The 27,244-nt window shown below is 39.4% G+C and overlaps 2 protein-coding genes across 3 annotated transcripts in view; one reads left to right on the top strand and one right to left on the bottom strand.

Moving 5' to 3' along the window:
• TMED8 (transmembrane p24 trafficking protein family member 8) overlaps positions 1 to 19,157 on the bottom strand; it is a 526,133-nt gene extending 506,976 nt beyond the window's left edge. The window contains exon 1 of the mRNA XM_044073905.1: positions 18,633 to 19,157. Coding sequence (XP_043929840.1) covers positions 18,633 to 18,735 — 103 coding nt within the window. The 5' untranslated portion in view covers positions 18,736 to 19,157. The remainder of the gene's footprint in view (positions 1 to 18,632) is intronic.
• Positions 19,158 to 19,206: 49 nt separating this feature from the next.
• Positions 19,207 to 27,244, top strand: part of SAMD15 (sterile alpha motif domain containing 15) — a 247,318-nt gene continuing 239,280 nt past the window's right edge. Inside the window, exon 1 of one of the 2 annotated variants that reach the window (XM_044073908.1) lies at positions 19,207 to 19,660. In XM_044073908.1, the coding sequence (XP_043929843.1) occupies positions 19,574 to 19,660 (87 nt within the window). In that variant the 5' untranslated portion in view covers positions 19,207 to 19,573. The remainder of the gene's footprint in view (positions 19,661 to 27,244) is intronic. The other variant, XM_044073907.1, reaches the window with a different exon arrangement.

Below are 27,244 nucleotides of genomic sequence, written 5' to 3' on the forward strand. Positions count from 1 at the left end.
TCCTGTTTTACAAAAGCTCAACCACTTTATCAAGGATGGCCATCAAAGCAATCTAGTTTACCTCAAGAAGGGCAACCTTATTTTCCATACAGAGGAAAGACTTTGTCTGACAATGCCATTGTCGTGAAAGGTCCAAAAGTATTTGTTCCAAAGTCCTTGCAACAAGAGTACATTGCTATCTTGTATCGTGGCCACCCAGGAACCAATTTTACTAAAAGAAGGGCAAGAAGACTAATGTTTTGGCCTTCTATGTCACAAGACATTGACAGAGTACTTTCATCTCGTTTTGTATGTAATAGTACAAATCCACATCAACAGAAGGAACCACTTCAGCTAAACCAGATTCCTGAACTACCTTGGTCGACAGTAGCCACTGACATTTGAGTGAAATGGTCAATATTATTTGGTGTTAGTAAACACTTATTCCAATTCGTTCGACACTAACCTACTTCCTAATCTAGCATCCAGTACTGTCATTCCTAAGATGAAGCATCATTCTGCAGTTTATGGTAGTCTGCACAAGTTATTTCTGACAACTGTAAACAGTTTACTAGCCAGCAATTCAAAACATTTGCCGAAGAGTAGGATTTACTCATGTTACAAGTAATCCTGAATATCCGCAGTCAAATGGTTTGGCAGAACATGCAGTTCAAAGTACAAAAGAGTTACTAGAGAAGTCGAAACGAGATAATAGTTATGTTTTCCTGAATCTCTTAGAAAGATTCCTAGTGATAAACATCTTGGTTCACCTGCCCAAAGATTTCTATAGAGACAAACCAGAACTACCTTACCAATCAGCAGTAGTTTACTGGTTCCAAGTGCTAAGAAAAACAGATTTGTGAAAGCCCATCTGTTAAAGAAACACCTATCCCAGAAGTCTTATTACAAGTCCAACAAACCACTCAATGCATGACAAGGAGAGACAGTGAGAATGCAAATGTGCAAAATTTATGATTGGTTTGGAGTCATAAAAAGTATTTGCCCACAGCCGATATCGTACATTGTGAAATCACAAGGAGTAGAGTTTAGGTGGAATCAGAAACATCTGATGCCGGTGTCCGAGCCTATACCACAGCACCTAGCCTGTGAGAAAGGCTCTATCTCAGAGTGAGTTGTCCAGCTTTCCAGTTTGAGGACGTTCCAGTGAATATCCCTGTTCCTGAGATGAATCCCAAAATCCCTGATACGAGTTGTTCACCGCAGACTGTCCCTGTAGCTACACCCAATTCTGAATACAATGTTATTATATCGGGTCGTATTTCCAGACCATGTTACAAATACAAGGCAACTTGGACATGAACATTGTGCTTGTTTCTGGTGTTTATATTATTGTATATCTTATTCTGTCATTTCACTGAAGATAATTCATTAAGAGGGAGGATGTAGATCAGTGTGTATGTACAGCTTTAAGAAGATTTCTTGGGGCTTGCACAAGTGTATAAATACTGAGCACATATGAGCCTGACTGCCATTTTGTAGTAAGCTGTTGAGATGCAAGCACATGTGTCTGCGTAGTCTGGCTGTTAATCAATTTGTTTATATTTTGTAATGCTGCTATCCATCCTGATGTGTTTCTATGTAATAAAGCATATAAATGAATTACCCCGCCTGTTCGTCATCTATACTAGAGAAGGACGAGCAACACGGGGCATTGATAAAAGATGTTGGCGTCCACAATCACACAAGTGCATCCAAGCATGTCTCATTATAATGTCTGGTCCTGTAGCACTTGAAACATTTTCTATTGGGCTGGATATCAGACACATGGAGGAATTTGATAGGGATTGAAGGGTAGGCAGATGAGAATCCACTGTTTTTCTGTCCTCTGCTGACATGGACCCAGAAAAAGACTTGGAAAGCTCCTTGGTCAAGTCTCTTTGAATTCAACACATAGCAGCAAAAAATCCACAAAAAAAATTCACTCAGGAGGCAGTAACTGGGAACATACTCCAAAGCATAATGGTGCTTCTGGTACCTCTGCGAATAGCCTTCAAGGAATAACATAAGCCACCACCCTTTCCCATTATATAGAAAACTGCTCCAATTAATCTAATCATTCAATTAATCTTCTAAATAAGCCTACTTAAATAGACATACCCCTATACAAAAAAATTATTTCTTTCAATAAATTCCAAAATCATCACATATACTTTAAACAATATTATAACATTACACATTTAAATTCACATCTAAATTCATAATTTTAGATTTCAAAGTACTATAATTTAATATAAATCTATTTTCCATTTTTAACAAGCTGGCTAAAAAAATCAATATCTCTAGCAAGAAAAGGTGTAGCTAAAACACTAAAAAAGAAACTAGTATCAGAATCCCCATGTGCATTAATAAAATGTTCAGCTACCTGGCTAACCAACTTCCTATTTCTAATATGGCCCAGTTGTTCAAGAATTCTGACTTTGACCATATGCTTAGTTTATCCTACATACCATCTCACAGGAGTGCACCCACATCCTACAATATAGTCCACCCCACAGGAAACACATGAAGACCTTCCCATTGAATGAAACAATTTTCCATTAATCTTCCTAACTGAAATGTTCTTAATCCTAGAACATACTTTACATCTTCCACAAGGGAAAGATCTCACACTAGCCCCATAAATAGAAACTTTTTAAAAATGTAACAACTCCCTCAAATTTAAGTATCTTTCATAAGAAAATGTGACATGCGAAGGGAACAAATGCTTTAATTGCTCATCTTCACATACCACTGGCCACAAATCCTTCACTAACCTTCTCAAAATATTAGAAAATGGGGAACATTTGGTTACAAAAAACAATTCTTTATCCTGCTTTTCGGTATCCTGAACAAAAAAAATGCCTTCTAGAACTACCATACCTATTACTATTCCTGCTATCACTAACCCCCACATTTAACACACTATCATACTTAGCTCTTTTCAGGTCAATACTAGAATAACCCATTTGCAATAATTTCTGTTCTACCTTCATAAACTCTTCTGCCACTAATCTTTCGTCAGAAGTGTTATCATAGATCCTTTTAAATTCTCCCATAGGCAATGCTTCCATAAAATGTGACAGATGCATACTTAGCCTGTAAAAAGTTATTAACAGCAGTGAGCATAATATGGGGTTTATGTTCTACCTTCAAATTTTCCTCAACATAAAATTCCACAACCAAAAATTTAATATTCTATTTACAGTGGATGTAAACTGCAACCCCAATTAATTCTGGTTAAACTGATCGATGAATACTGAAAACTCTTCCAAATTACCCTACAAACAAAAATCAAATCAGCAATATAATGCTTAACAGAATAACTTTGTTAGCAAAAAATTCTGTAGGATAAATAAATTTATTCCCACAAAAAGCCATAAAAATAATAGCATAACTGGGGGCAAAAGAAGCCCCCATTGCAGTACCTTCCTTCTGCAAATAATAATCACCCCCAAAATAAAACTAATTATGTGTTAAACAAAATTCCACCAAAAAGGCTGTACGTGGTCCTTCCCCCTAACATCCATTGAACTGCTTCTAACTCCCACCTTCTGGTGTATAATGCTTTAATATCTACTGTTGCCCAATATAAATCTTTACATCATTGAATTTTCTTCACTTCCGGACAAATATACGCATTACACTTAATGTGGGAAGGAATTTTTGGTAAGAAACATTTTAAGAGAAAATCCAACAAAATCCCAACATTTTGTAAAAATGACCCCACACCTGGTCTACCGGGGGGGGGGGGTCACTCATGTTTTTATGCACTTTGGGGACGGCATAAAAAATAGGGTCCTTAGAAAATGTAACAAACAACTTACTCGCATTCATCTCCGAAAAAAACTCAGTCTTTCTCCTTTATCTAAAATCTCTCTCAACTGACTGTTGTAATGTTTCATGGGGTTGTTTATCATTTTTTTTCATAATCTGGTCCTGCTAACAAGTCAAAAAACATTTTTCATACTTTTCTTTCGAAAACAACACCCAATTACCCACTTATCTGCCTGACAAAAAACTACACCAAATTCATGACTTCTACATTGACTTAAAGTTTCCCATTCATCCTTAGATAAATTATAAACTTTTCTAAATTTAACAAACTTTTGATATTCAAATTCTACTTTTTTACATAACACTCTTTCAAAACTTTGTACAAGATTAGAACATCTAGGAGGAATGAAAGTACTAGGATTAGAAAAATAAGGAACCATTAATTTCCCATAACCAGTGAAATAAGCAGCATTCCCTTCACCCTCATTATCAGCAAAAATATCAACAAACTCAGTTTCATGTATAGACATGTCAAGCAACGAATCTTTCATGTTAAACATTTTCAGTTTCACTAAGTACTTGTTTACCTTCAAAAATACACTCAGATACAACTTAAACTTTTTAATGTCCAAAATAACATCTGCCAGAGATGTAAAACAAGTAGGAACAAACTTGCTTCCTTTTAACAATAAACTTAAGTTCTTTAGTCACGGTGGCATTCGATAAGTTTATGATATGTAACTGTTCAGACACACAAACCCTGCTCCCCTCCATTTCACAACAAGAAAACAATGTGTTACTGTTTGTCTTTGAAAGTACTTACTGAATGGCACCAGAGATCTTTATCATGCCGCAGATCCACATTTTCTTTTCTTCCTTCCCCCTTGGTTTCTCTGATTTTGACCCCTATCCTTTCGTTGGAAATCTTTTTGCAATAACAGCCCAGTCTCGTTTAGTTGCCGAATATCTTCAAATGAAATGTTCTTCTTCCTTGCCTGCATTTCAGATCTGGAAGAGACGGAAGAATCACGCGATGTAAAAGACCTACCACCAACGATTTTGGTGATTGCCCGCCTGGTTTCCATTGCCATAGAAATACATGATCTTTAACAAAGTCCGCTATGTCACGGTTGGCTTTTTCTTTCCTTCCACAACCTCACACTCAACCTTACACAAATGGACTTTGATGCCCTTCATAAATTCATTAAAGGGCCGCTCAGGTGTTTCCTTAGCCAATGCCTCCTGTAGAGAGACAGTGAGAATGCAAATGTGCAAAGGTTATGATCGGTTTTGAGTCATGAGAAGTATTTGCCCTCAGTCGAGATTGTACATTGTGAAATCACATGGAGTAGAAGTTTAGGTGGAATCGGAAACATTTGATGCCAGTATCTGAGCCTATACTACAGCACCTAGCCTGTGAGAAAGGCTCTATCTCAGAGTGAGTTGTCCAGCATTCCAGTTCCTGAGAACGTTCCAATGAATATCCCTGTTCCTGAGATGAAGCCCAAAATTCCTGATATGAGTTGTTCACCCAAGACTGTCCCTGCTGCTAAACAATTCTGAATACTATGTCACTATAATCAGGTCATATTTCCAGACCATGTTACAGATACAAGGCAACTTGGATATGAACATTGTGTCAGTTTGGGATGTCTATAATTACTGCATGTCTTACTCTAATGTCATTTCATTGAAGACAATTCATTACGAGGGAGGATGTAGATCAGTGTGTGTGTGTGTACAGCTTTAAGAAGCTTTCTAGGGGCTTGCACAAGGGTATAAATACTGAGCATGTATGAGCTTGACTGCCATTTTGTAGTAAGCTGTTGAGATTTAAGCATGTGTGTCTGCGTAGTCTGGCTGTTAATCAGTTTGTTTATATTTTGTAATGCTGCTATCCATCCTGATGTGTTTCTATGTAATAAAGCATATAAATGAACTACTCCGCCTGTTTGTCATCTATACTAGAGAAGGACGAGCGACACGGGGCATTGATAAAAGATATCTTAAAGGCTCCACAAAAATCACGCAAGTGCATCCAAGCATGTCTCCTTATTGTAATGCCTGTTTCCTGTGGCACTTGAAACATTTTCTATTGGGCTGGATATCAGAAACATGGAGGAGTTTGACAGGGACTGAAGGGTAGCCAGCTGAAAATCCACTGTTTTTCTGCCTTCTGCTGACATGGACCCAGAAAAAGACTTGGAAAGCTCCTTGGTCAAGCCTCTTTGAAACCTAGTCATGTCTGCCAACTAATTCAATGACCTTACAGCAAAGGTAGCCGAAGCATAAACATGCTTCCCAAATCTGTCCAAAGCCCTGGACTTTCTATTAGGAGCATGGACAGAACAACTTTCATTTGCAAGCTCCTTCTTAGCGGCTGCAGCCACTAACATGGCATCCACTGCCGATCTTTTGGTCCAATGACAGCAATCTTTAGGGGCCACAAAGTATTTGTCCAGTTTCCTAGGGATTGGTTCAGTGATGTCTGGTTTCTTCCATGCCCAGCAGGAGATTAAATTCACCATCTCAACCACCAGGGGAATTACCCATGGAGTAGCTGAGCTGGAACCAAAAATCTCAAGAAACATGGACTGCTCCTGGGAAGGGGCTTCGGAAGACAAACCTCCTTTCTGTCTCAGTAGCTTGAGGATCTCCCTGAATGAATGTCCACAAGGGGTGATCTGGGGAACCCCTCTCCATCAAAATTCATGTCTTCTGTCAAGGACTCCTGAGTGGAGTCAATGCATCTCCTCTTATTTATTTTAATTTGTTTACCGGACTAGTCCAACTGGATGCATGTCCATTTTCAGTAAAGCCCGGGAAGATGAGCTCCAATTAAGCTAATAAAAATCAAAAAATAAAAAATAAAATACATTGTAGTCAAGTTCTTGATAATCTCTAACAACAAAGTTTAATAAAACAATACACTACTACTAGAAGCATATTTACATGGTAAAGGGCTTGACATTTATCATGTTGAAGACTAGGAAAAAAGAACAGATTCAAACTAATTATTAAGGTTGTTTCGAAGTATTACACTCAAAGTGACAAACGTTGGAATATATACATAGTGGAAAAATATGTGCTCACAGAAGAATACTTGTTATAATGTATATAGCCAGAGGTAGTTACCAGAAAGACTAGACTACAATCAGAGTTAAGGAAGCTTACTAATCCCACTTTAAGAGTTTTGGGAGGAAGGTATACAGTGACACAGTAGTCGTGCTGGGGGAATGATTAGTACATGGGCATATCCATTGTGTTTTAAGGAGCATCTTTAGTTGCTTTTTGAAAAGTGGCAATGATGAAAGTGATGATAGTTCGCTGGGAAGCCTGTTCCAGGTTTTCCCCACTGAATTAGAGGAAAGAGAATCACCTGCTTTGTTGTAGGATCATTTATACCTATGCTTCCAAGAAGTCTCTGTGGGGGAAGTTCCATTGAGGACTCTGAGGCCTGAAGGGAATCCTGAATGAAAACTGCATCAAGGTTAGTGTGAACCAGCTGTCCTGATGGGATAGACTGTGCAGGATCAGGACCCAGGGCTATCAGCTACAGAACAGATGGAGCCAAGAGGGGTAAAGATGTCCACTCTTCTACCTCTGACAGTGCTCTCTTCCTTAACCCAAGACTCAATGTTGAAGCTTCGGCTCTGGGGAAATCAGAGCCAGTTGTGTCAAATGATGCCACAGTCAGGGAAATCTGCAAGGTCTGACAGACAATCTGAAATAGCTCAACTCCAACATCCCCATACCCAGAGGATGGATCAGGGTAGGAGAAGCCATAGGTAAGGGAGGGGATCCAAAGCTCATGGGTCCAATGGGAGAGACAACGAGAAGAATTCACAACTGAATTTGAGTCCTGAGGAACTTGCTCATCATTCTGTCCACATTGGTTTCTATTCAAGCTTCTGTTAGACCTGATTGACCTCAATCATGATGATGTGGAAGGTGTTCTAGAGGACCTCTCCTGCAGAAATGGTGACCACAGACTGGGAGGGACTGTGGGAGGGACTGGATCCAAGGAAAACCTCAGTTCTGAAAGGGATCGTTTGAGGCCAAACTGGAATAGGATCCAAAAGACTAGCTAGATCTGAAAGCTTGGAAGTTTTTGCTATTGGCTCCAAAGACAAAATGGACAACAGAGAATGATCAGGGACTGCTTCCTAGTTTCCTTTCCCTTGTCTCAGGGCCAGTCACTCGTCCCCCTTATGTTTATCCAAGATCTTCTTACTCAAAGAGGACGCTCCAGCTGCAGATTTTGAGGAGTCAGAAGGAATGAGATGCTTAAGCATTAATTTGTTCCTTTGCTCAATCACAGCCTGAAGCCCAAATGTCGAGCAAACAGAGCAATCTTCTAAATGAGCTGCCCCCAAACAGTGTATGTACTTTGAGGTGAGTCAGAATTTGGCTTCTCATGGCTATAAGCCACACATTTCTTAAACCCCATAGGCTTTTCCTAACACAATCCCTATGAAGAAAAAAAGAAGCCCAGGCAAACACTAGTCAGCAATGGCAAGCAAGTACTATACCTAGAAAAAAATGGAGACGGGTGTAAAGCTAAAGAGAATACCAACAATGGTAAGAACATTACTAGATAACAACTAGTAACAAAATGAAAGCACAGAAGGTGCAAAAGGTCCAGAAAAGAAAATGCTGTTTAATTTTTTTTTTTGAACGATAGAAATGGCAAAGGGAAGGCACTAATAGAAGAGATTAAAATACCAAGAAGAATATCTAAGTATTTTAAATATCAAAAAACACTTGGCCTGAATCATGACTCATGTCCAAACTCTACAAGCGGCAACTGAGATCCAAGGTAATGTTAGGGAAAAGAGGGGATTATGAATAAGGGGAGGAGCCTGAGCTATGGACCTAAGTTTGAAAAATGACAACGGCACATTGCCCCCCTTTGGCATGCATCTGTCCTGACAAATGCAGCAACTGGAATGCCAACACAGATAATTTACTAAAAGGTTATAAGGCCTAAACAACATGTGCTACATGTACTGACACAAAGTCCTGTCACTATACTCAGTATCCTACATACTGCCAGGAACTGATCTGCATCTGGCATACAAGGCATCCTCTGACCCAGTACTGATGTATTTACTGCACATCAACAAGTTAAATTGCATCAGAAATACTCAGTCTTGGAAACTAAACCTCTTCTGCAACATCAACAGAATAGCCTGGATGGACAGGTTCATCTCGCACAGGATACAGCTGCTCTGGAAGAGACTCACCATCCACATAAAACAAAGTTCATCTCTGTCCATATTCAAGCAGAACTTGGATCTGTGGATGGAAAACAGAAAATGTAACTCCTAAATGTTTTACCCTATGCACGGGTCCCCTCAAATTATCTCCGGTATGATCCCAGTTACTCTCATTAAGGAGTAATATATAATTATTGATCATGAGATGGACAATGCCAATCTCTAACCAAATGGAATAGGTTAATTCAAGCAAAAAAGGAAAATTGGCTAAGCTTAAAATGGCCATCATGGGCAGCTAGCCTAGTGCTTACCTATGACCTATATTCCGTGTGATTTTTATTTTGTATTTGTATGTCTACAACATATGTCTACAACAGAAACTGTGGTGGTGGTGCTGCGGTAGCATTGTCATCTCACAGTAAGACGATGTCCAGTTCGATTCTCAGCTAGAGCATCTTCTGCGTGGAGACTTGCGTGAATGGGCGTACCTTCGTTGAAGGCTGTGCGTCAGGCCTGGCAAGCCGGTACGTAAAAATCAACTGCCAATCATTAGCGGACCGGAGTTCCGCTGTGGCGACCCCTAACCGGGAAAGGCCGAAAGAAACATACATGTCTACAACAACAACATGTCTACAATAGAGGTCACAACTCACAGCTGAAAAAGTGTTTGGGAAAAACACACCCACTCAATTAACAAATAAAGGTTTTTCTACTATATGTGACTTTCTTACTTTTTCTCTCCAACAGTTTTCCTATGATATATGCTAACTATTTTAGTCACATGAGATTCTTTATCAGCTATTAGTTTTAATCACCCCATATTTATTGCTTCCTTCATCTCTTATTCCCTTTTTATTTTTTTTCATGCATTACTCTCTCTGTAGTGTTCACCTCCTTTGTGTAAATCTGCTTCCAAAACTACTGTTCTCAGAATTCAAAATGTATTCTCAATTACCACATTTTTACTGCTATTTATCATCTACATTCATGCACCTATGCCCTCTCCGTCTTCCAACTACTTCCTAACATTCTTTTTCATCCATCCACAGTATGTTTCACTTTTCATTTCTCAACCCCAGCATAAACCTCACCCAGTACTCTCTCACTTGGGACTCACTTCAGATTCATTTTTCCACCTGATCTTCCTGCTGTGATCCAATCCTTGTCTGTTTTGAACCCCACAGTACATAAAGGCTGATCCATTTCCATACTAAAAAGAGACCTGTCTGCATAATTCTTGCTCTTAAACCTCATTTGACTCTTTTAAATAGCAATTTAATTACAAAACTGTATTAACTTGCCAGGTCCCTTGTCTCCTTGCCCCCTTCAAACATTTCCCATAATACTATCACTATTCCATATGCAACTTGCTACCTCATCCACTAACCCAGCCTATGTTCAATGTAGCTGTTTTTCTACTCCAACTGAAAATGAGATCCTTATACATCATCCTACCCATATTGTATGGTAATCTGTATATTCATGTATTTTCCACACTCAATAACATTCCACCCACAAAATTCAAAGCTACCTGTCTTTTTATAATTATTACTTAAATTAATATCCTGACTCTGGGTTGATGCATTCTGTGCACAGAAACTTTTTTCTCCTCAAATATTTTCAAGTCAGCAACTTCCAAATTTGTCTACCTTTCCCCTCACCTTTCCTCCAACTATCTCAAAAATTCAAAAATAATTTCCATCTAGTTGTCCACCTTCACTGTCTTGCAAAGCACAATTTCATAAAAGCCTAATCATATCTGCAAAAAGTGAATGTACTACAAAAATATGTACTAATGCTATAACAGTATTATTAAAAAAAACAGTACTACTCTATATCTCCAACCATAAAAAGGCATTAATATGTACTTTTTCAACACCTAATTTTTCATGTTCAAAACTAATGCTACCACTCTGAACTGCATAAAGCCTACAAAACTGCACATAAAACTATATGATAAAATGATACTTGTATAACATTACTTACTACATATTGTATATAACTGCACTACAACTGTCGTAGTCACATACAAAAATTAATCTGTCTTATATTTACATAGAATAGGTACTTGCCTATATTACTAATATCCCAAATTAGGAACAAGACCTTAGTACTGAAGAACAAAATAGGGAGGGATGGATTAAAGATCCCTGCAGAACTTATCAGTTACTAAAGAAGGGCAAAGTTAGACTGTGATGTACAAAAAAAACTCCTGGCAGAGGACAATGCCTACCCACTGCAACTTCTGTACTTACAGTATACTGGGAAGACAGGTACCCTGGCAGCTAATTTTAAACACACACACACACACACACACACACACACACACACACACACACACACACACACACACACTAGGAAAACAGAATCAACCAAAGTGAAGGACTCACTACCAACAGGCATCAAGACTATAAAAAAACAAGCAGCGGACTAGACATGAACAACCAACTAAATAGTAACTGCTGAACACATGCAATACATCACTGGACATCAGTTCAAGACGATATCCAGGAAGATGAGAAATTCATTGTTCCTCCATTTCCTGAATCAAAATTAAGGATTACTGATCCACCATTACCATGTTTCTCAAACTTCATAAAATCCTGAGCAGCATTGTATCTGCTACAGAGAGGGTTAATTAAGTTGATTCTTCCCTGGGCATAGAGGACCACAAAGCAAAAGTTATAATGTTACAGGACAACTAAGAAGGGGAACAACATAATAACAGGCCTAGCATACTTCAACACAGAGTACAAGAATCAAATAGAGTCTGATGGGAGATAAACAAAAGCAGAGTTTAAAAAAAGGAATACCTGACTGTGATTATTAAATACTATATTAATAACTTATATTTAGATTTCTAGCAATATTATGTACTACAAAAGATCTAATGAATATTCTGTTTTAAATTCTGCTTGCTAAAACAGCCAATACATTATTTGGTAACCAGGCCAGTGGGTCGATACAGTTTTTTTTTTTTAAGCAGCAGCCCAGCAAAACACCAATGTTACACCATCCTTCACCTTCATATTACACAAACCATACATATCAAAGAAAATTAAAAAAGAAAAGTTGTAAACTCAGCATTAGTAGGAACTTCAGCTTGTACACTGATTGTAGCATCTACAAAAAAAAATTCTATGAAACTGCAGATGTCATAATACCATGAAACATATGAATGCATTAAACAGGGCTGCAAAAACAAACGTCAGCACTGTGACAGCTGATAAAACAAGTTAATAAAAGTAAGGCAGTGACACGAGTTTATAAGGTGCTGCTCAGAATGAAATAAATGTGAAATTAGTACATACTAACATAGCACTGAGTGACAATTTAGTGTTGGACTTCTACATTGTGTGAAACCGATAGCTAAGGGACTTAAGGCCAAAAATGCTATAAACATCCTAAATCATGCATAATTAAATCCAGGTTACTGACACGAGAAAAAGAAGTCCTAACTTATAATCAAAAAAGCATGAAAAATTTTATAATATTTACAAACAGTACTTTATTTCATTGGAACAACAAATACAGAACATTTCCAGCCCTTGACAACAGTCATAATGGCTCATCAGATCAAATGAAAATTTGTGCTCCTCTCTCTTTTTAATTTCTCCAAATGTTTTGGGTTTCTAATACTGTGACAGGAATGGACCCCATTCCTACATCAAGGTACAATTAAAGCTCATGAACTGCTTCATTATTTGATGTTAGCCAAGAGTGCTCTTCTCAGCACCTGCGATGTACCCAGAAATGCCCTTTCCACAAGTTCTAGACAGTCCCAACATAAAGGATGCTGATCAAGTTATCATTTTAGCCTGAATTTAATACAACATTCTCACACATTTTCATGAAAGAAACAAAAAGAAAGGTAGTGTAGTTTTACCACTTCTATTCATGCATTAACCTTCATTTAGAAATATGTATATTTTATACGACTTTACTATCCTGTAAACAATGACGAATGTGAACTGCAACACAAAGAAACTTCCTTTACAACAACATCAAAACTGCTAATTTACTTATTTTCACTACAAACTGAATTAAAATAAAAACTCTTTGATCTGTAACTTAAGTTTCTGAAGGCACACATTGAAATCAATGTTTCCCATCATGCAATGAAAATTGCAGTTACCTAAATTTTACTATAAATACTTTAGTATTTAGAAGCAGTAGGTATAGCCAACAAATTTGGTGTAAGACTTTTCAACAGGTATGTTTCATATTTATTTCTGTCAGAAGTTTGGCATTTATTATGTTCCACTGGCAAAGTTTCTCACTTTACATTACTTTGGACAGTGTCACGCATCACAAACATTTTGACCCAAATGTCTCAAGGTACAAGAAACACCAGGCACTTTAACTCTAAAAACAGAGTTGCTCCACAGAAGAACTGATGGTATTAACACAAATAATTACAGTGAGTTGGTAATAACAGTCAGGCTTGTGGCGTTTCTTGTATTTGGTTAGGTAAGCATACCTCTCAGCTGTCCCTGAATTCAGATACAACCCTGATTTTGGCTCATATTTTAGCTCTGTCTCTCTTAATCACTTGTAAAACTGGTAACCTTTGAAGACAAGGTGGTGAATTACACTTGGGTATAAGTACGCAACAACAACTGGAGATATAGTTTTCTTTTACTTCAGAAAATTTATATTAATTCACACTCTCTTATTCTGTCAACATCGACAGATAACGCAGTATCATTTAAGTGTCCTTGATTGTCCCAGTTTCTGGCTTTGTTCCCAATACTAATTAGGTTTGTTCCTGATTAAGTTGAGAGCTATGTAGGTAAGTGAACGGCACCATTACTGCTCTTTTTCATAATTGGCGATACTAATATTCACTGGCATAACCTAACTTCAAACACCCCTGATAAAAGTATTAATCTATATAAATACACCCAACTTGTTACTTCCCCTGCTAGATTACAAAACAATCACCCAGAATCCACACTGGACTGGATCCTGGTATCAGATGATCATAAATACTCTAATACTGGTACCCTCCCAAGCATTCTGAGTGACCACACACCTGCATATACCTACAGAAGCCAAACACAAATTCTCAAACTCCACACTTACAGAACATCAAGAAACATAACCAGTTTCTCCCAAAAACACTAAAACTCTCTTAAGGCCCAAAACTGGATCCCACTTAAAATACCACCCCTAGAAGAAGCAGTAAACTATTTTAATACAGTCTTTCTGGATACCCTAAATACTCTACCCCCATAAGATATAAAAGAACAAAATTCAATCACGTGCCTTGGTTTCCAAAACACACCAAGCAAATTCTAACTGGCCTGGAAGGAATGGCGTAAAAATAGTAACCTTTAAACAACTTCGTAATACAGCCAAAAAATAATAAAAAGCGGCAAAAAAAAAACATACTTTACACAACAACTATCTAACCAAAAACACAACCCCAAAAAATTCTGGAAATCTGTCTCTACTATCCTTAACCCAGGAACCATACAAACCCCACCACCATTCCCTGACAAAAACCCAAAACAAACAGCTCAAATTTTCAATTATCACTTCATCGATAGCATCCTAAAACTTGTAAAAGAGCCACCACCAGCAACTAATAGCGGCTTTAATAACAAGGATAGTACCTCAAATCGCTATCAGGATAAAAGTAGCCAAAATTCCTCACTTTATAACGATAACACTACCAAATCAACCAAAAATGCTAAAGTTCTCACTACAACTAGTGCCAACCTCTGTTTTTTAAACTTCTATCTAAACTACAACCATGCTCCCCCTCCGCGGATAATCTCCCCTCTGATTATTTGAAACTGAGCGCAGAAGCTATAGCATACCCTGTCAGCATTCCAATTATCTATCTCTGAAGCCACTGCCCCACAATTCCGGAAAAAAATCCATAATTATCCCTTTACATAGAAGTGGCATCACTAATGATTTAACTGACCATAAACCGATCTCCATTCTCTCACATTTATCCAAAATTCTGGGAAAAAGTGTATTCACACCAAACTTCTAAAACACCTCACTAACAATCACCTCACCCCTACTCAACACGGTTTTCGACCTGCACATAGTACAACCACAGCCTTACTCCCCTTTAATGACACTGTGAATATAGCTTTGGACGCAGGCATTTTAACAACAATAGTTCTACTAGACCTATCCAAAGATTTTAGTACAGTGTCACATACTAAATTAATACAACTGGAAACACTAGGATGCTCCAAACAAACCCCAACCTGGTTTTCCAATTATATGGACAACAGACAACAATCCGTAAAATGGCAAAACAATCAGTCGGACTTCCTGGTAAATAAAATAGGAGTTCCCCAAAGCTCAGTTCTCAGTGCCTTACTTTTTAATGTACTCATAAATAAATCTCCACAAAATCTCCCTTCAGAGCTCACTTATCCAATACACCGATGATTCTACAATCATATCCTCTTCTAGTAATTTCCAAGACCTCCTAAAAATAACACAAAATGTTTTTTCAGTAATAGAATCATGGCTACATGAAGCACAATTACTTTTAAATCCCAAAAAGTCTAAGCTACTAATATATTCATCCAGACCTCCCTCACAGGATTTCAAAATTTGGTACTTTTCCGTTATCGGGGCAACGTCGATGACATTAGAATATACATGCCAGCAAAGTTGACATTGCATTTGAAAGACAACAACAGATTTAATGAGGAACAGACAGAAAATCTGGGCAGTTGAGAGGTATGTGCTGAAGTGCAGTACATGCGGTTAAAAGTAAGGAAAATAATGAGACCGGTGATGAATACAAGTGAAAATATTTTTCAGTGCATTCAGAATGTGTTTATTGGGCAAGTCCAACTTACGCAGAAAAGCGACAGCTTCTTAGTGGAGACTAGGGTAGAAAAGGCCCTTAAAACTGTATAACTGCCATACAAAATACATTCCATGCGTATGCTAATTTTTTTGGCAATAATGGAATAGTTAGGACAGTTCGTAAATCACGATCAAGAATTCAGATACCGGTTCGTAGCTCTCAACCTTCCATCTCCAAAATGAGGAACATTGTCTGTAATAATGTGGAACAAATGGGCAAAATGTGTAACACCTATTAACAGCCCTTTTGGTACTTTTCCGTACATACACCATATCAATAGAGTCACATTAAATGAAGGAACCTTTTTCTCTTCTATAAAGCGAGTGCAAAGTCAAAAAATAATCAGTGGTAAATACACCATATCAGCGACACTTCCAAAATATTGCCAAGATTCCTTTGAAAAATTGACGGCATGAAAGGAGTTGCATTAATATGTATTTTCTGTGAAAAGTTGTAAAATAAATGCGTTAGCAAAAATAATACTAACTTTTATATAATATGGAGATGTGATAAACTGATACCTGTATGAGATAAAGTGTAAAAAATTATTAGTTGGGCCCAAAGGGATAGTACATACTTCTCATTGCAAACGTTGCCCCGATAACGGAAAAGTACCCAAAATTTTCTCCCAAAACAAAACGGAAATAGTAGTTGTTTACACTGCAAAATTACTGGGCATTTCTATAGATGACAAACTATGCTTTGAGCAACACATACTCAATATAATAAAAAAAAAAAAAAAAAACACATTTCAAATTAGGTAAGCTCTACAGATAAACATACGATATATAGATACCCCCGCTAGAATAAAATTGGCTAGCATTCTCCTACTCCCATCCCTCCCCTATGGCTCCCTTTTTTTTTTTTTTTTTTTTACAAACCTACACACATCTCTGAGCAACAAATTACAATCATGCTACTACAAAATGCTAAATTTGACTGTGGCCTACCAAACCACACACACCATTGTGAAGCCATTGGCAAGCTAAAGTGGCTTAAATTTCCCCCCATTACCTGCAGTACACTCAGCTCACCACTGCACACAAACCAATATACAATCCTCAGAACTGCTCCACACTCTCACATATCATCCAGTCCTACATCCCCCTCTAGGAAACTTTGGTCTTTAAACAAACAACTTTTACTTGCGTCCAAACCCAATAAGAGAGCAGGACAAAGTTTATATTCCTACTCCATAGCAAAATTATGCAACAACCTACCCACTACTATTACTTTACTTAATTCATTAAAAACTTTCAAATATAGCTTAAAACGCCACTTTCTTGAAAATCAAACTTGCCTATGTGGTCCAAAGCTAATTCCACCTTAGAATTTATCCTAGACCTCTGTTGTACAACTGGACTTTATTCTTAACTAACAACTTTAACCAGCTAACTTCCTATACTCCGCATAGATTTTATATTAATATAAATAACCTTGTTCTCAGCCTCTGTCCTATTAGAATACAAACACTAACAGAATGTCACTAAGTAATTATCCACTGCCTACATTTAACCTGTCTGTATTTTTTACTTATTACTACTAATGAAATTGTATAAAAATCATAGTGGTAAAAATGTAAATTGTACCTATCTACTATATGTATATTTTTACTTATCTTGCTTATTACTACTACTGAATTTATACACAAATCATACTGTTTAAAAATGTTAATTGTACTTATTTTATGTTTTGTACTGTAAATGGAGCTTTTCTCCCTGGGCCTCCAATGAAAATGGGTTTCTAACCCAGTGGACTTTCCCGGTCAACAAATGTCAATAAATAAACAATAAATAAATATATACATAATTTTTAAAGCCATGATCTAGCTTCACACAATTAATGAAATCAGAAATCAAACTAAACATAATGACAGACAAGTGCAGTATACACCCAGCACAAAACACAACTCAAGACTAGAACAATAAATATCAGCAAAAACAGCAGACATTTAAGATGTTGCTATACAGTATTATAAAACCAAAAGTAGTGTCATCTACATAGTCAATTTACATAAACCTTAAGAATAAACTAATTATTAACCAAGGTGGTGAATGTTCAGCACCAACAGCCAAATAAAGCATTTAGAGCATACATTTAAGGCAGCAAGAGCAAATTAACCAATCGACAGCACTACAAACTGCTACACAGAGGTTAAAATTATCTCAGGGTTGTGTATGCAATCAGCCTGGGGTCTGATGTTTTTCCCCAGTGCGAAATTGAAAAGAGGGGGTGATTGTTAGTAGTGATTACACACTTTCACACTAACAAGTTGACATCTTTAGCTGTGAGTTTGCTGCACAAGAACTGTAAAGAAAAGGGCAACTCTAGCACAACCAAATATTACCTAAATTACTAAGTTCAGTTTGTAGATAAAGGGCGGCAATGAGATGTCATACACCGTAGAAGAGTTTGGGGGGATGAATGGTCCAGATTTTACTCTAGCCTGAACAGGTAGTATCAGCTGACAACTAGTCCATATTCCTCAATAAGGAAGATAACGGAACATAGGTAGATATCAGTTTGGAATTTATCAATTGAAAGAAGAGCTCTCCACGCAATCATCACACACACTGGATGAACTGTAATCAAACATACTGCAATCTGATTAGAAAGCACCTCGCTGGCATCTTCAGCTGCAGCTGGGCCCCATAAAGACACGGAAACTGTTGCACTCATTTTCATTTCCTTTTTTTGTGACAACCGGATGACTGCACCACAGCGAAACAGTCCTGACATACTAAAATGAGATGTAGTACTTTTGCTATCTTTTAAGTATGTGTACAGATTACTTGGAATGCTCTCTGAGTTACCTGCAGCAGGAATCCTGAGTGCTTGCCCGGTGTCTGGCTCCTCCGTCCTAGAAGCACCGGAGGAAACAGCTGTAGAACTAGCACTTACAGGCGACACCGACATTATTTATCACCTATAAAAGCTTGAACGGGTAGAAGAATCGCAACTACTTCGTTTCCGCCTTTCCCCGCCCACTGTCAGACATACCCGAAAGCGAACGAGCGCCGCAAGCCTTTTGGTACGAAAATACCCGAAGAAAGTCGGCTTCAAGCATCGGCCGGAAGCATCACCAAGTGGGGTTTGCTGTAATTCTCTTCAACCCAGGCTAAGGAATGTGATGATGCAAGTTGTAACGTTATGTTCTGTTAGGACGTTCGTGATTTCCTGCGAGACACTTGAATAAGACAGTTAAGCAGAAAACCGTACAAAAATGTGGACAAATTACTCTAAGCATACTATTCTACCTCTTCGTGTTAAGAGTCTAGGCAAAGCAAAATAATAGGCGAACGAAGGCCTAAAATCAGGAAATGTTTTAAATATTGTTCATAGGGAGGTACTAGGCTATCGGCCCAAGGGCCTACGTAAGCCTAGCCAACAAGGTTCCCTGGCTTACGCCACCCAAGAAAGTTATTTTCTTGGATACTTGCTAGAATGATAGGGTTTGCATTACTATGTGTTATCTGAAAGACATGAAGTATGAAACTCAAATGCTGTATTGTTATTTATATGTAGGGACTTCAATCTGCATTGTCAGTAAAAAAAATAAATAAATAAGTGGACCAACCAAAAATATTAGCACAATTCTAGACCAACTGCAACATAATGGACTGTGATAGGTATGCTTCTACGTTCGTTCAAGTACAAAGTCTTTTAATATTTATCCGGAAATAACGTGGAGGGGAGCTGACTGTTTCTATAGAAACCGTAATATACAAACTCTTGGCGGTACGTTGCATCGAAAATGGCATCCAAACCGCCTCTGTGTTTACAGTGGAACTGCCGGACTGTTGCTGATTGGATTGCTGAGCTGGGATTCCCTCAGTACAGGGTAATTATATTAAAAAAAAAAAAAGGGGGGGGCGAATATTGACATTCAATTGTGGTAGGACTTAGTATGGTTGTGGCTTACTGACCGACAGTTTGTCAGGGAACTTCAGAGTGATAGCAAAACATTTATTTATTTTATCTTACGTTTAAGATCAACCAGTTATGGTGCCAGTGTAATTTAAAGTGAGAAATGTTTACTGTTTATTTAAACGTGCCTTTCTTCCTTTAGTAATAATCATATGGGGTTAGTGCCCTTTGAACTCCTTTTAAGAAGTCGGCTGTAGTTAAAAGCGGACTAATGGTGTTAAGGAGACCCCCCCCCCCCCATTTCTTTAAAAATTACGTATGATAGGTACGTGACACTGGAAAACCTCTGGTTAATAATTTTTTCACAAATACAAAAAGACCACAGATCTTAACGGTCTAAAGTGAGCGCGTAAAATTAATTAATTGGACGTATTTTCGTAAAATGTCTACATTTTGCGTCATGATCTATGGATTAAACTCCGTAAATAATGGCATGCGTTTTGAGTTTCAGACTTCATATCCTTCAGAAAAATGCATGCCAACATAAATCCTGTTATTCTGGCAACTTTTTAAAAGCGGTGTGTGTCCTTAAAATGTGGGCCTTTGCCCCCCATTATGTCAGGCTTTGTTCAGATTTATTGCGTTATGAGATTAAGAGGTATGCGTTTTTTTAAACGTAACACTAGATAGGGGCAAGGGGAGGATTCCGTGACTGGAACCAGATATTCTCTAATTACGGTAAATATGTACACATCCGACCATACACGCTCCTATTCAGCTTCGTCTGCTGCTAATAGTTAGGGTTACCACCTGTCCCACTTTGCGAGGGACAGTCCCTTTTGGGCAGTTGTGTCATAGGTTCATACTAGGCTATCTGCCCTGGGGCAATTATAAGCCTAGCCCGATTCTGTATGGCTTACGCCACCCCTTGATTTGAGTATACTGTGCCCTTTTTAAGGTTTAGTTTACTGTGCCTCTGTCTAATAGTGACACGGGAGTAATACCTGGGACAAACCTACGATCCCCCATCCACCTATCGAGATTCTTCTTGAAGAGATTCAGTGAGGTGCTCTGCCTCACATGAACTGGAATTCTATTCCAGAGTGAAGGGAGCCTCTGGGTTATGAACCTGTCCCTCCAGCAAGTTCTATTTATTTCTGTGCTGAGGTTCAAGTCCCTCGGCATGTGGCTCTAAGGGATTTAGATTTACTGAGGTGGAGCATGTCCATTAATTCTGGATTTGACATAGCTTTGTATGTCAGGCATCGATCGCCTCGAAGTAGGCGGTATGCAACTGAGTAGAGCTGGAGTTTTTAACCGAGCAGCATATGGCATCTGTTTGAGACCCTTGATCCTCTTGGTGAGATACTTTTGGGGTCTTTCTAATTGCTGCAGGTGTCGGGTAAGGTACATCCCAAAAGGGGCATTGTATTCTATGATGGGCCTGATGAGGGATGAATAAAGGGGCACGATTACCTCTCTTGATCTAGATGTGAAACTCTTCGTGATGAGGTGGGCTATGTAGAAGGTCTTTCTAACCACTTTGGCAATGTGGTTTTCAAAGGAGAGATTGCTATCAACTTGGGTCCCCAGGTCCCTAATAACTTTCTCTGTACTTAATGGGTTTCCGCCTATGTGGTAATTTGTGGGCACATTGTTTTTGCCAAAGGGTATGACTATACATTTTTTGGCATTTAGCTTTAAACCATGGCGCTGGCATCAGTTATCTGTCTCTGTGAGACCTTTTTGAAGGATGTTTGTGTCAGCTCGAGAGTTGATTATGGCGCCCAGTTTGCAGTCATCTGCGAACTTGGTGAGCCATAGTCCTCCCACATTTGCCTGTACCTTGGAAAAGTATATACCGAACAAGAGTGGTCCCAGGACAGAACCCTGTGGGACGCCACTTGTGACCGGTTTCGAGTCTGACATGGCTCCAGCAACTCTCACTCTGTGGGTTCTGTCTTTGAGCCAGTTTGCGACCCATCTTGTGACATAGGGGTTTATATTTAAGCTGGATAGCTTATCTGTGATGCCCGAGTGGGGTATTGTGTCAAATGCCTTTGCAAGGTCCAGATAGGCTGTGTGGACCACCTTCCCTTCATCTATGGCTTTGGTGACTGTTTGGAAGAAGTCAACCAGGTTCAAAAGGCAGGATCTGCCCTTGACAAAGCCGAACTGGGTAGGATCTAGTGTCTGTAGGTCCCCAATGTCTTTGTTTACGAGCTCCATGATGATCCTCTCCATAGCCTTGCAGACTAAGCTAGTCAGGCTTATGGGGCGATAGTTTCCAGGGTCTGTAGAGGCTCCACCTTTGTGGAGTGGGACCACTGTTGCTGTACGCCATCCTGTGGGCACATATCCTGTAGTGAGGCTAAGATTGTATAGCTGTTTTATTTGAGGGATTAGTTCCTCTTGGAGTTCATGTAGGACGCAACCTGGGACGCCATCTGGTCCCATGGAAGCAGTGTTTTTTGCTTTGGAGAGGGCAGCCTTCACCTGAGCATCAGAGATGTTTGGGAGGCAGCCCTCTGCTGGGATAGATACTTGCTGTTTTGGGGGGGGGGGGGTGGAGAAGTTTGCACTGAACCTGTCTGCCAGGATATTGGAGATGTCTGTGGGTTCAGTGTATTTTTTGTCGTTTAGAATCAACTCAGAACAAGTCTGGGAGTTGCATCCCAGGTTTCTAACATAACTGAAAAAAGCCTTATGATTGTCTTTGGTGTCCTGTGCAATATTTCTCTCGAAGCTGGCCTTGGAGGATTTTATGAGGGATCGTAATTTTTTGCTAGTACTGATCAGAGATTCCTTCCCTATTAGGGATTTTGCTCTATCATGTAGTAGCTTCCTCCTTCTGTTGTACAGGTTATTTATGGCAGGGGTCCACCAGACTGGACGCCTGCCTTTGGATGATTGGGTCTTGGTTTTATTTGGGATAGCATGATCCATGCATTCCTGGAGATGTCCGTAGAATGCGTTTATATAGGATTCTGCAGTTTGGGCTGTAGTTTTCACTGGCCCTGGGGCCTTGAAGGATTCCACTTCGGTTTTGAGAAGTGAGAAGTTCGCTTTTGAGAAGTTTTTCACTGTGGTTTTCTGGGCTGGGGGTGGGGTCGGGATGTGGACATCCAGTGAAATTAATTTATGGTCTGATCTTACCAATGAGGGATATACTTCTGGTGTGGAGCATAGAGTCCCCATGTTGGTAATGATCAGGTCTAGTATGTTGTCCCCTCTTGTGGGAGCGGTGACTAGTTGTTCCATCGCATTTGAGTTTATAATTTCCAGGAACCTTTGGGCTAAGGTGCTGGGGCTTGAGTAGTGCTCCCAGTCAATGTTTGGGTAGTTGAAGTCGCCCAATATAATGGTGTTCGGAGAGATCTTCATGTTCTCCAATGTTTTCAGGAAAGCCGAGTGGGATTCCTGACTTTGAGAGGGTGGTCTGTAGGATGCTATAAACTGAAAAGCAGTCTTGCCCACTGTTAGTTGCACATGGATGGTCTCCGATACTTCGTGCAATGCCACTAACCTGGAGGTGTGGATATCCTTGATAAATATGGAAACTCTCCCCCTCCTTTTGTGGTTCGGTCCGGGTTTTGGGGCCGAAAAGCATGATATGAGGTATAGCCTGGTAGTGCTGGGGTGCTCTCTGGAGCCTTGAACCAGGTTTCTGTCACTGCACAGATATCGATGTTCTCCATTCTGAGGAGAGCTTCGAGTGCGTGCATCTTGAGGTTAAGACTTCTGGCGTTTAGCAGCATTACCCTTAGTTTCTTGTTCCTTGTGCTGTCTATGGGGGTGGGTTTGACTTTTGAGCCTTGCCTAAAAAAGGCACTATGGGGTGGCAAGAGCCTTTGCCAATATCTGAAAGCCCAGTGGTGACAGGTGCAAGCCGTCCCTAGCGAAGCAACATGGCTTGTCGAGCATGTCATCCCAGGCTGACAGACACTGGATCCCCTTTGAATGACACCAAAATTTTAGCCATTTGTTAAAATCGATCATTTTGTCTTTGTACTGTGGCATCATTCTAGGTGAGGGTAAGATGCTGCTCAAGGTCAGGGTCATACCAGCCTGGGCTACATGATCAGAGAGCTCCTCTAGGTCTCTTTTCATGTAGTCCAGGGAGGTACGTCTCAGGTCATTCACACCAGCATGTACAATGACCAAGTCATATTTGTATTTGCTTTGGAGTGACCTGAGTGCTTGCGTTATGTGGCGGAACCTAGCACCCGACAGGCAGCTCACCGTGACTGTCTCTTTATTCAGCCTGGTGAGCGGGACGTCTGTGTGTCTGACAATAGAGTCACCTATTACAAGAGTATCAGGTGTGTTATTCAGCCTTAAGGGCTGTGGCTGCTTGGCACACTGACTTTGAGGGCTATGTGTTGTGCGTGTTTTGTTTTGAGGTAGCGTTTGCTTGGATGTCTGCTTTGGAGGTCTCTGTTGCTTAGGTAGATTTTTATTTAGAGCCTCCGAGTATGTTTTTGTGTATTTATGTGTTTCGTTCGCTGATGTGGTGGGAGTATGTGATACTGGAATTGTGTTGTGTGAGGTTACCTTCTCCTCCTGACTGGTTACACCAGTTTTGAGATGAGAGAGCTCAGCCTCCAGTTTGGCTAAATAGTTGCATCTCTCACATATATTTGAACTTGTTTGGAGGAGGAGAGGGTTGTCCGTGTACATGAGACAATTGTAACATTGCCTCAAAATTCCCAGATTCACCAGCTGGACTGGAGAGGAAACTATTGACTGACCTTTGGACATGCTAGAGTGATATAGGGAAACTGAATTTAAGACGGACCAATAGAGGACAGGGTAATCGTAGAGAGTATAAGAGTAAGTAGTGCTTATGGTTTAATAGTGCTAACTTGTAGGATTACTTAATTGGACCAGTGAAGGGCCTTAGAATGAGAATATGGTGTTTAAATTGAGAGCTAGAGCAGTTCTAATGGAAAAAGTGAAGAGCAGACTTTGTGGAGCCAGGAATAGTTTAAACCCAATTAGGCGGTGCTGCCCGCTGTTGCGCTATGCACAAAACCACGCAAAAGAGGGTTTTAAGAGAGGAAGATGAAGGAGTTTTGGAATTGACCCAAAATGGCTAATAAAATACAGTTTCAAGTCAGTAACCACTCCCACAGGGGCAGGCAGGCTGCTCAATGTTTTTCACTGCCACTGATCAACAGAGAGACTTCCCTTTAGCCCAAGCAAAAAATGGCCTCACAGAAACTTACAAACAGTTCAAGAACAGCAAGCCTGTAACTGAACTTTTTTAAATCTCAGAAAAGTGGGAAAAAATCAAGATTTTTTGTTTTTTCAGAGATAGCAGAGGTTCACAAGTATCAACAAGTTATAACAGTGCAGTAAATGACCCCACACAAGAGTGCTAGGCCAAAGGCAGATAAAATGCAAGTTTTGAGAAAAAAACGATTTTAAAAATAAGTGCAAACAGGAAATTCAGTAAACAGCTCTAGGTTGTGCTCTAAATACAGTTACTAATGCAGAAATCAAGTTTAACAAGCCAGAGAATGCTCAAAATAGGCGGCTATGCAGAAAAACTTAGCAAAGAAACAGAGGAAAAATACTTAATCTCAAAAGTGGCTCCTTTCTTCTCTCAGCGTTTTCTCCTCTTGGTGGGTGCTTCACCAACAGCCAACAAGCCTGAAAAGACGCCAAAACCACGAGGCAACCAGGTTTTAAGAGAGGAAGGTGTCCTGCATAAAACTTGTAAAAATGGCAAACGTCCTGAGATATTAGGACAAAACAGCTGGCAACATTATAGTGTGATACAAAAAAAGAAGTTATGTACTTACCATAACGTTCCATCTGTGTTGTCCATCTTCATTTATCCTTAATCTGTGGATTTGGTTCCGAATATCAGAACCAACTCGACTGCTACTACAGCCTCTAAGGATCAAAAACTCTCAAGCTTAAGTCCTACCCAGAATGCTCCTCTCCCAATTACCTCAGATCGAGTTTGCAGATATAAAGACAGAATTTATAATCCTAATAATGTCTTCATGGGGACCATATCTGGTGTTATGGGTGAAAAATCAAAGAGGTGTGATGGGAAGAGGAATAGAGGGCGGGGATTCAAGGATAAATGAAGATGGACACCACAGATGGAACATTATGGTAAGTAAACAACTTCTTTATCTGATGTTGTGAATCTTCATTTATTCCTTGACCTGTGGGACAGAGCCCCAACTATCTTAGATCTTGGGAGGACTCCTGGAAGAATATTCCTGAGCACCATACAGTAAAAAGAAGCTCTTTCCCTAGAGACCAAATCCAATTTGTAATGAGTAATAAAGGTGTGTGCAGTAGCCCATGTTGCTGCTGCACACATCTCGTCCATGGAAGCGTTACATTGGAACACTGCTGAAGTAGCGACTGCTCTGATAGAATGTGCCTTCACAGGCCCAAGTAATTCAGCTTTCCTCTTGTTGTATATAAACAAAATACAATCTTTTAGCCATCTAGATAAAGTGACTTTGGTAACCAAATAGTAAAATAGAGAAACACCGACAGGGTAAAGTACCAAGCAAATAAAACAGAATCCAATAAAAAAACGAAAGTTTGGTACACCAAGACAATTGACAATGGTCGGCTTCGATTGTCTTGGTGTACCAAACTTTCGTTTTTTATTGACTTTGGTAACCGGCTTAACCACGTTAGTACTTGCAAAGGAAACAAACAGCTGGTCAAACTTCCTTATGTCTTTTGTTCTATGAAGATAGAAGCATAATTGTCTATGTACGTCTAACAAATGCAAACAGTACTCTCATTTGTCTGAGTAATTGGGGGAAAAATACTGGTAGGTTGACTGATATTCTTTTCTGACATCACCTTCAGCAAAAAGGAAGGGCTTGTTCTCAGTGAAACCCTGTCTTTGTAGAATATCAAATAAGGATGTTTGTAAGACAAAACTTGAATTTTAGAAATCTGTCTGGCAGAAGTTATTGCATTCAAAAGTATAGTTTTCCAAGACAAGAATTTCAAGTCTCAGTTGGCAGCAGGCTCAAAAGGGGAATGAACTATTGTCTATAATACTAAGTTTAAATCCCAAGGTGTATGTGGATCCTTGTATTGGGGGTTTTAACATTAAGGTACCTTTAAAAAATGCTTTACAAAGGCTATGAGAAATTAAAGAACATTCTTTAAACCCATTAGGAAAATTTGAGATAGCCGCTAGCTGAACCCTGATGGTAGAGGAAGAGGCCCATTCTTCAAACAGTAAAGCTAAGAATTCTAAGACTTTATCGATGGGAGCGCAGAAAGGATCAATGTTATTCTCACAAGCCCAGAAGGACATCCTCTTCCATTTACTACTGTAGAGTTTCCTGGTGGGAGGGCTTGTGGGAGGCCATCAGAATCTTATGAACTAGGGAAGAAAGTTTATTATGCCTGGCAATCAATGGAACTGGAGAAGTCAAGCTGTGAGCTAGAGGTTTTGAAGGTTTGGGTGAACCAATCCTTCTGGATGAGATAGATCTGGGAACAGTCCACGGTTGTTGTATCAGACAAGGCCAGAGAAAGGGCAACCAAATCTGTCAAGGCCAGA

Source organism: Protopterus annectens, chromosome 6.part0 (genome assembly GCF_019279795.1).
Source record: "Protopterus annectens isolate FY-2018-M chromosome 6.part0, PAN1.0, whole genome shotgun sequence".
Classification (NCBI taxonomy): Eukaryota; Metazoa; Chordata; order Ceratodontiformes; family Protopteridae; genus Protopterus; species Protopterus annectens.